We start from the raw sequence: 10,689 nt of genomic DNA, 5'->3' as shown, positions 1-10,689 counted from the left end.
AAGCCCTTCTGTAGTAGTCAGCATTGAAACTGATTTGTATTGAAGTTAAAAGGACAGAGTCAGATATGGAGGCACTTGCACTATATCATAACCCTGCCATTTGTCTTTTGCTGTTGGATATGAATTCCTGAGGCAGTTTATTGGGTCTGTAGTCTTAAAGCAGGAAATAATTTTACTTTTATCCAAAGTTATTACAGAAAATAACACAACGATAAACATGTAATCTAAAAATTTCTATTAAAGCATCTATTCAGAATTGTCATGAATCCCACTGAATAGTAGGATCTTACTTAAGGCACTCTGCATTTAATTAATATCCTGCTCATTAGTATCAGTATTAATACAGTTTAACTCTCAGTCTCCCAAATTTAGTACAGATAGACTTATCTGGAGCAGCAGCCCAAACTGTTGGTGCAAGAGTCAATAACCATAGGATAAGGGATGGGGATTCATAACTCATCTCTATGTGTTCTGCTCCCAGAAGGGATGTAGGTGCCTGCTGCAGGAGGAAGGCGCACCATCCCACCTGCCCCACGAAGAATCTTTGCAGGCACTGTGCAGAGCTGTTGTCCTTGTTTCTCTGAGCTTTCTGCAGCCAGGAGGGTTTATCATGCTGGTTAAACGTGCTGGTGGAAGTCATGCATCTGGGAACTTGTGAAAGGAAACAACGTACGTCCCGAAGTCAAGTTCATTCAAAGAGGAATCCAAACAGAGAATTGCCTAAAAGCTTCATGTTTTATTTTCACAATTTCTCTTGGTCAGAAGGTAATATTGGTGAAAGAGAAAAATTATCATGTGAGACAAAGTCCTGAGAAAAGCTCTGTGCCCCAAGTCTTTTCCATGCTTTCCAATATGGAGCTGACAATGTTACAAGTTTTACTGCTACCAGGCTTGGGCTTCCACTGGCTGACAGTGCAATACAAACAGCAGTGGCTCATCTGCGTGGGGAAATTAGCTGGAACTGTTTGGCAGGGACTGCTGTGCAGTCACTTCCCGTGGTGGGCATTGCAAAGGAGCACCTGGGGAGCTCTGCTGGGCAGTCCTGGTGTGTGCAGTCCCCGACCACACTGCCCCATCCCCCTTTATACACTGTCTTTAAAGAGCTGCAGGCTGCAGCTGACTGTTTTAACACAAGCCATTTCATTTCTCAGAGCAACAAAAACATGTTCACATCAAGTCCCAAACATCTGTTCTTCCAGAACCACTTTCATTACCGGAACAGAGGATGGGTAGGAAAACAGAAGTCCATCATGCAGGGAGTGTAGAAGTGGGAGAAAATGGAAATTTATTGACACAGGGCTATATAAAATAATAAAATTTTCCAGGGTAATGGGAAAAACTAAGTATACCTACTCTGACACTCTCCTGCTCGTTAGTTTAATGTTTGTGTCTTTCTGTTGCTATATAATTAAAATCTTACATGGTTTTAATATGCAGTGCAGATCAGATGTCACTAGCACACCAGACCCTGTTACTTGTAATGCAAAATCTAGTGTTTCAGAAACACTTCCTTTCTATGGAAGCTGAGGACTCCTTTACAAATTCCACATACTGCAGAGCAGTGCACTGAACTTGCCCTTCCTGATTATTGGTCACAGACCTACAGAAAATTATCCCTAGGGGACTACAGGTCACAGGCTAAAATGAGTACTCTAGAGGACTGGGGTTAAGCAATCTGGGCTAACATCATAGATATCTGAATGCCTTTGGAATTCTCAGCATCAGCCATCAGCTGGAGTGAGAACATGCACAGGGACAGCTGTTTCAGAGTAGTGGGAGAACGGGAGGTCTCCATCCTTGCTTGAATTGCAACTTTTCTGTTCCTGGAGAAAACAGCCTTCACTCTGTTCATGAAATGGGACTTTATAGAACAGGGTTTTTTTCATCTTCATTTGCAATGCAAGAATTTCAGCAGCAAGGCTTTTATTCTATTACAGAAAAGAGGTAGATATTCTTTTTCTTCTAATCTCAGACCCAATTTCTTTCTCCAAAGTACAGTGTAAAATCTATACACCTGCATCCTACACTGCTGTAATGAATAGTGCCATGACCTGCAGCTGGTCTGTCTTTTCAGTGAAGAGCAAAGTCAGGTCTGTTATTCTTCCAGCTGCAGCACTTGGCTTTCCCTTGATGGCTGAATTACTCCCTTTAGTTAGGTTGGCCAGGTAGAAACTTGATGGTTCAGACACTGTAGGACTCAGACATTAGCACATTAAAGACAGAGTTTCGTGGCTTTGCATGGGGCTCTCTTTCTATCTAGAATGAGTTTCTTCTTGGCAGTTAGCCTGGCTAAGTCAGATAAAAGATACACATTTTCTTGAGCTCTGTCTTGTTTTGTTCCTTCCTTAGCCATGCTGAAACATGAGTTCAGTACAACTAACTTGATATTTAAACCTGCCTTCCTTGGAGATGTAGGCCGTTGGGTAGGCGAGGGGTCCTCTCTGGGTCTTGCCTGGAGGCCATTTGCAGAACAAGCAGCATCTGCAAAGAGCCAAAATCATCAAGACCCAATGACCACATCAGCCATGTCCTCGGGTGGTCCATTTGGTGTTATCAGACCAACAACCCCACTGGGCTGAGAAATTCTTCAGCCTCTCATCTACCCCTCAGCCACTCTTGTGGCTGACAAATACAGTACTGGGGCTGAGGATTTGCAAAAGCTGCACAAGAGCCCACCTACATGTTTTTTTTTTCAGCAGTTATTAACTACTGGGTATTGAGGCAAGTCAATCACTTTTACAAGCCCAAGCTTCATGCACTCCTGTGTAAGGGTAGTGCTCAAAAAGGCTAAACCCGTGCTCCCTCTCCCAGTGCCAAATGGAGATCTTCACTGGGGTAAGGACAGTAGCTTATCGCCACAAGTTCTCCCTCTCTGTATTCCCTTACAGATCTCCTAGCTGGGCTCTGTGCAGGTATTCAGCATAGGTGTTAACCTTAAATTCTGCTAGAGACTTAAATAAATGATACAAAAAAATCCCATTTTGGGCATGAGATCTCTGACTGCTGTGGCTTTAACAGCATGGTTTTATTTCTCTGCTGCTGGTATTACACTGGGCAGCACTTCAGAGGCTGGAAGAGAAATAGAGCAGATTGGTGGCAGATTTTGAAGGGAGGTGGCCTTGGGCCAGGAGAGACATAAAGATTAAAATCTTAAGTTTTTGTATTGGTTGTTTTGTCTTTTTCATTTCATAGCCATTTTAAATTGTTGCCATTGTATAGTCTGTGCTGTCCTGGCAAGTGCCCTGACTGCTTTCACTACTGTGCTGAAGGCTGATTTGAGTCTGTGGTAAATCTGGGGATAAATACTTGTGAAATAAAAAGACAAAACAGAGCATCGAAAAATTGATGCTGTCTGAGGAGGAAAAAGCAACTAAATGCATCTTGTAAAGATAAGGTAAAGGAACACCAGATGGCAGATTTGCCCTTGTATGCTGGTGCTGAGTACTGCCTCCAAAAAAGGTCTGGAGTACTGTCTCAGAAAAGGTCTAGTGGTGGAGTTTATATTTTTATGTTACAGTAGTGAACAGAATGCATCTTGCAATGAAAAAATCCAGCAGGAGACATAAAAAGTTCCAATTAAACATTCTCTTTATTGGGGCCTTGCTCCAAAATGGCACAAGTGATAAACGCTTAGAGTGCTCATCAGTGCTGCTAATGAAAAGACCCAGAGTCGCATCTTACACTTTTATTTGGATTTAGATCAACACCACAGATAAGATACTTTGGTCAAACACAAGAACAGATTGCTATGCCGCTCCTTCCTGGCTGCAGTAAGTACAGTAATGTGTAAAAAAAAAAAGAGCTGGTTCTCCTGGAACACTAAATGTAAATCTTGGATTGGCACATACATCTAATAAATACGCTGTTTGCACTTAGCACTTTAAAACGTAATTGCACATGCAAGATGTAACCAGGCTACTGATCACCTTCATCATTGTCCCTGTCCTATTTTTACTTTATAAGTTCTTTGCTTGCCTTTTTCCCAGCAAGAAAAAAGAATATAATTTGCTGCTCTACTCAGTATTTCAGTGATTAGTGCTGATTTTGACACGTTTAGCAGAGGTCACATTGAGGCCTTCCTGATAGAACTGGTATCTCCTCTACAGCTTGGCTTGCAACACTATGCAGATAGCAATGGAAGTCCACTGAAGTGAAGTGAGGTGAGAGGCCTGCCCAGAAGCTGACGAGGAGAGGTTAACACCAAGCAAAGATACAGTAGAGGGACAGGCGTGAATGCAGTTCTTACACTATCAAGAGTCAATACTACCACCACACAAATAATGACATATCAATAATATATTGTACCAGCTTATACAGCAACACATGTTGATTTGCAACATTGTACAGTTTAAATCTAAAGTGCACAGCCTCAATCTGAGGTGACAAAACAGTACTATCAATATAATAAAGGCAACACAATTACAGACACTATTTATTTCCTCTTAGGTCATATCCTCATATTACATTGAATCAATACTCCATTTATCTATTTTAGATGAAATTAAAACCACATTGCACTTCTTTTTTTGTCTTCAAGTATTTTAGAGACAGCAAAACAATATTGCTTTACAAACACAAGTTGGCCATTTAGGCAATGTTAAAACCAAAACTTTAGTAGGGTTATAAGTAGACAGGTCTAAGCTGCAGAACTCTTACCAACACTTCCAGATGTTGCAAGGAGAAAGGATAAATTTCAGTTTCCATGCCAGAGACACCTCTAAAGCTAAGGAATGAAGCATCAAATAATTTCTGCAAGAGCTGTGCCCATGGTTGTGAGACTCTGTAGGGGCTGTTCTTTGGCAGATGTAGCCATATCTCAACTTTGTTGTAGACAAGGATGGAGTCCAGCACTGTGAGAATCCTTTGACAAAACAGTTTGTTAGATCCCATCCCTGTCACTCAGATTACAGTCACATTTAATTTAGGCCTTGTCTTGCAGACTTGTACATCTGTAAGAAGTCTTTACCTTCTTAATGTAACTGCGAGGTTTTCAATAGAGTTTGGGACTGCTCACAGCAGAAATAGTTTTGAGATAAGAATTTACTCAGATGTGGCTTTTTTTTTTTAATAGGTTTTTTAAACACAGAACACAGAAACCATCCAAATACAACCTTATTTCAGTCTTGATTAGCACTGTATATTGACTGTGCGTCTGCTTAGGCCACGTGGGAAACATAATTAGGAAAAATAGCATCCTATTGTTGTACTGTAATTGATCTCATTAAGTGGTTGTAAGAGCTGCAGTCCTCTTGAGGTTTTTCAGTAACCAACCCTGGAGATGTACAATCCATATGACATGGAGAAAGAATATATTATGTGGGCTTGTCTTTTAAAATAAGCAGTAATAAATACTTGAGGCACCTCCATCAAAAAGAAAAAGAATTCCAGTTAATTTTCAGCTTCTGTCCTTGCAGTTTTATAACCCATATAAAATAAAAATATATAGTTTACAAAATAGGATTTTTTATATATATATATATATATTTCCTTTTGTAAAACTATACTTATTTAAATACATTTGAAATGTTGCTATAAGTAAATTAGAAATTCTCTTCTAATACTACGAAAAAGGCAAAATCCTTTCACTTTTAAACATACAGCATGTATATTCTGCATCTCACCACCCCCTCCCACTTCCCCCAATTTGATTTTGTCATAATTTTGGGCAACTTTGGCATCATTCAGTCTGATTGCTTTTAATTTGAAGTAATTACTGTATTAAAATTTGGGGTGAAATTTTAAGTATCTTCTGGTCTTCCTTATGTGTTTCAATGAAGCTTTTTGTGCAGCTATTTATTAAGGAGGCATTCTAAAACTCAGGAAAGGACTTTAAAGGAGCCATGTTTCTTGATTTTAAACTGTACTCTACTCCAACGCCACAATATAGAAATAGATTTACTTTGGAACAAACTACAAATACATTCGCACAGTTTGTGACAACTTAATTGTCTACTTAGAGGTCCAGGAACAGATTTTCACACCCAGTTATTATAAATCTTGTCCCAGGCGTTCTATTTCATCAATCAGGAAATCAATGTCTTGGTGAGTGGCCGCAGGGTTTGAGATGACCATCCGGAAGAAGTTCACTTTGTCTCCCAGGGGCTGATAGCTCACCATGGTCGTGCCATACTCCATCATCCTGGCTTTTATCACTGGTGCCACCTGCAGAGTAACAAAAAGCAGGGGATGATGATGATCATGATGACTATTATTACTGTCATTATTATCATCATTATTTTCATTATTATCATCATCCTCATTAGTATTAAAATAGGGTATACTTTCTTTTTTTATAGAAGACAGAGAGCTACAAGCAGCTGAAATGAAATTACATCCAATATTAATAAAAACATTAAGCCCCCACTAAGGAGTAAATGTCACATTGAAAAGGCATTCAATTTATCACATTTCTTTGCCCTCCTCTTAAAATGACTGGGGAAATTTCCCTCTGCTACTTCCTCAATATTGCTGACAGGGACACAGTAGCTGTTTTTTTATGTTCAAAACATGGCTACAATTGTTTTCATATGCCACGGTGCTGTAGTATTGTTGAGCTTTTGCTGCCCTTGCTGGGTTTAGTGACTGCAGTTCACAGTAGCTTCAGTACATGAACATGTACATGAATACATGCTCTGGAGCTCAGGCAAAGCCAGGGAATGCCACACCTGGACACCAGTGCAAGGCAGCACCAGACTGACCTGCAGTAAAACAACCATAGAGGTTGCCAGAATCTCATCTTGCCCTGTGCCCTGGGAGATTGCTTTGGGGATTGCCTGCCTGCAAGGGTTTCACTGCCTACTGCAGGATACCCTGGAGGACACTGCTCACCTTCATCAGGCGGCTCGTTCGCTCTTCGCTGTTCTCCATTCCACGCAAGCTGGGAGGTATGTACCAGAAGCAGACATTGGTGTGCTGAGGCTAAGCACAGAACAATAATAGTTTACATTGTAAGAAATGCTCATAATATCTCAATTGCAATTAAGTTCATGCCTTCCCGCCCTCTCATACATCATCTTGTGACAGCAGTCAATGGTTTCATTATTGTGGTCCACTGAGAGTCATTGTCATTATTAATGCAGAAAAGATAATTTTGAGCAATTTATTCCCAGGGCGTCAGATGCAGAAACACATCATCCAGCTGGGCAAATATATTTATGCCTTTCTGAAAGGCATCTAGATTTTGCAGCTCTTGTCCCCTCCAGGGGCTGAAGGGATCATGTGGCTAAGGCAAGGGTCTATTACAGATAATTTTGAGGTGAGGATTGTGTCATTTACTTTTATTACATGACAGAATAATATAGAATCTGATTCTGTAAACAGGAGCCACAGGTGGTGCATAAGACAGTCTAAGATTTTCTTACATTTAATGAAATTTATTACTTCTCAATTTGATTCAGCTAGCTGCTGTATTAATATGCATGCACCACAGCATCTTAGCTTGTTTGACATCTATGGGAGCACTAAGCAGAAAGGCATAAAGTAAGAACTAGTTGACATTTTGTGCATTTTTCCCATCTCTCAACAGTTGCCTGCCTTGGTATGTTCCTTGTTGCTGGATGCTAAATGCATGTTACAGCAACTCCTCCTGCTGCCAGTTCCTTCATTCATCATCAGACCCAGTGGACCAAAGTCAGTGATGATGTGAGAGGTGGGGGAAATAAATTCCACAGTGGTATGTTGATATGAGCCTGTAATCTCTGAAGAAACATAGTGATGTTCATCCTTGCTCTCTTTTACAGAACACCAGCTAACTTTGTAATGGAGGTTTCTACCAGGCCTGTCCCCAACCCTGACAGCTGGAGAGGCTGCCCACAAAGCGATGGCCGAGCACAGCAGAGGTACAGCCAGCCAGCCCAGGCTGCACTGCCTTGCCCTGGGTACTGTGCTCCAGCTGAGCTCCTGGCATCCAGGGCTCCCATCTCAGCCAGACTCCCTCCAGACTGCCTAGCAATATTTGCACCCCAGACAGTGGTGCAACCTCTGTCCCATGAGCCAGCTGGGCTTCCAAGCACAACCAGCCCCTGCCCTGCTGACTCCACCCCATCACAGCAGGGACCTCAGTGCAGACAGTCCCTCCAGGTCATCCATCCCAGTTCCCCTGTGACTGCCCACCTAAGAATGCTGATAGAACCGCTCCGCACATCTGTCCTTTCAGAACTGTGTGGGGCACTGTATCTCTCACTCCTAACAGACCCTGCCTTACGAAACTGCAACTTGTTTTTATTATGTAAGAGCTGGTTCTAATTGTGCCTCTGTGGGCTGTGTTAGGCTGAGATACCAGTGTTTTGTTTCAGCAGGGTTAAACTGAGCAGACTGAACACTTATGCACAGCTGTCCTTGTTACCTGCATTCTATGAGGAAGAGAGGAACTGGCACAAAACCAGGTTTTGTTAAAAGGGTCCCTGCTTTCTGTCTCATGCTGTTTGATTTGACCTGTTGGTAGCATCACAAGAGGTAATGAAGAAAACACAGTTGACCGACTGAGAAAAAGAAGTTGCACTACATACCTTTCCATCAAACACCATTTCATACCCTTCTCTGTTCTTTATTTTATTGTATAGGTATTCAGCAAGTTCCAAGCACTTATCAATTTGTGCTTCAAATCCTGTGGTTCCCTTTACAGAGAGATGAAGAAAAGAAGTTTTGTAAATATCTGTTCTATGAATTAAAAGGGCAAAAGGACCACGCAATACTTGCCAACACATCAGCACAAGTCACCGCTCAGAAGTCTCTGTGAGATCAGCTAAGGATCTGATTCTATGTGGTGAAGGGCACTTTGATAAGCAGAGCTCATTTATCTCTAGCTCTTGCCACTGACACTCCTATAGCCAACTCTGCAAAATAAGCATCAGGTACTTGCTTGATTCTCAGGAATATTTTGCTGAGAACCTGAATGGCACCTCTGTGACAAAGGGTGCCTTTGGTAGATTTTGCAGAGAGGCAGGGGATGTTTTTGGATAGCTTGGACTGGCACAGAGGGGGGTTTCAGGAGGTGTTGAGTTCCAGACATGGGGAGTCTCCTGCTATTTTCAGAATAGGGGATTTTAATCTTCCAGGAATGATAGCTGGGACCTCTCCAAGAACAATTTTTTTTTATTTTTAGTCAAGCACAGAATGGGTAGATTCACTTTTAGAGCCCAGTCTGATGCCTGTGAAAATGCACACTTTGTTTAGATACTACCCTGCCTCTGTAGTGTTCTTCTCTCCTCTTTTCTAACAGATACCATATAAACTCAGAAGCTGTGTTTTTAAGAGCTGCAGAAAAGCCTGCTTTTTCTTCTCTGGCAGAAGTCATAATCCTCTCTGTGACATCATAATTGTTCCTGCAATCACCAACTGTGATGCCTCAAACAAAGGATTCATCTTCAAGAGGGAGGAAGGGGAATAAACAGCTGCAATAGATAAACTCTTTAAGGAACACACATCCTATTTTGTAATGTTAATATTACAAGCAGAGTGTGAGAAGAGAAAAAACAGTACAAGGCATATTGAAAAAACAGGCTTTAGGAGAAATGTCTCTGAGTAACGGATGCATGTCCCTGCTAAATCTGTTCTGGCAGTGCAGAACTGACTTAAAAGCCCATGTCATTATCCCTCTGGGTATAGACATTTCAAAACAGAGTAGAGGTAGCCCCAGGAGAAAGGCTTGGAGTAAAAGAGACGTGGCTAAAATTGCCTGCTACTCTGCAGACCCCAGCTATTGCATCCTCCTTTACAGACTCCCACACCTCCTCAGAGGTTTAATGAAGCATGAGAATCTTTAAGGCTTTCTGGAAATGAAAACAGTGATGTCATCTCCTCTGAACCAACCTTAGGCAACCTGACATAATAGACTGGATAAATACGTGCAAGAACTTACTTAGCAATATAGAGAAAGTAATCATTAGAGCTGGTGTTTACAGATTTCCCAGTGAAGAGTTTTTGATGAGTTTTGCTCTACTCCTCCGAAAGATTACTTCGTATCTACTGCATGCAATGAAACTGGGTATTCCAGTCTTGATTTGCCATGTGTAATTTCTAAATATAATTAAAACATCTTTTTATTTCCAGAAATCTTTGTAACAACATTCCTAGGTATATGATTTATGCCTGCAGTTACACAAGGCAAATGCTATGCAAAGCCATACAGTTCAAGTTTCAAAATCATGTGTGCTGCTTTGAAGCTCCATTTTTAAAAGTATAAAACCCTCAGAAAATAATAATGTTCTTTCTTTCCTGTTATATATGTGAAATTCAGGTCAGATATTTTTTAAATTTATGATTACAGAACCCCCTCTGCCGGAAGTGTATCTGGTGTGCATTATTTTAATACAAAGAAATGTGCAGCAGGCTGTCTTACCTTTGCCCTCCACATCAGCCATAGCTTGAAGACATCAACGTGCCGTCCACACTGCAAAGCCTTGTCTCCCGTGTCATAAGACAGGTCATAGTGCTTGTCTTGTTGAAAGAGGTAGGAAGCATGCATTTGATTGCAACTCTGCATCAGTCCCTTATGGACACAAAGACACAAACACAGTGATGTTGGCACAGATTTGACTACTGCTTTGAAGGTTGCTTTGGGTGAAAAACTACAAAACCCCAAATTCAGTTGAATATGTCCAAGTGCAAAAGGAAGATCAAAAAAAAAGACAAAACTAGACTTAGTTGCTCAATGGACTAATGCCTTTCAGTGCCCAAGATGCCTTGGTA

At 41.2% G+C, this 10,689-nt stretch overlaps 1 protein-coding gene across 2 annotated transcripts in view; it reads right to left on the bottom strand.

The window, feature by feature from the left end:
* Nucleotides 1–3,570: 3,570 nt before the first annotated feature.
* Nucleotides 3,571–10,689, bottom strand: part of GAD2 (glutamate decarboxylase 2) — a 42,279-nt gene continuing 35,160 nt past the window's right edge. For both annotated transcript variants that reach the window (XM_042043162.1, XM_042043161.1), the window contains 4 exons: nucleotides 10,340–10,489; nucleotides 8,508–8,615; nucleotides 6,829–6,918; nucleotides 3,571–6,162 (listed from right to left, as the gene is read on the bottom strand). In XM_042043162.1, coding sequence (XP_041899096.1) covers nucleotides 5,989–6,162; nucleotides 6,829–6,918; nucleotides 8,508–8,615; nucleotides 10,340–10,489 — 522 coding nt within the window. In that variant the 3' untranslated portion in view covers nucleotides 3,571–5,988. The remainder of the gene's footprint in view (nucleotides 6,163–6,828; nucleotides 6,919–8,507; nucleotides 8,616–10,339; nucleotides 10,490–10,689) is intronic.

Source organism: Corvus kubaryi, unplaced genomic scaffold, assembly GCF_017639235.1.
Source record: "Corvus kubaryi isolate FWS band 111438036 unplaced genomic scaffold, C.kubaryi_AGA036_p1.0 37398, whole genome shotgun sequence".
NCBI lineage: Eukaryota > Metazoa > Chordata > Aves > Passeriformes > Corvidae > Corvus > Corvus kubaryi.
This window is presented reverse-complemented; position numbering and strand designations above follow the sequence as displayed.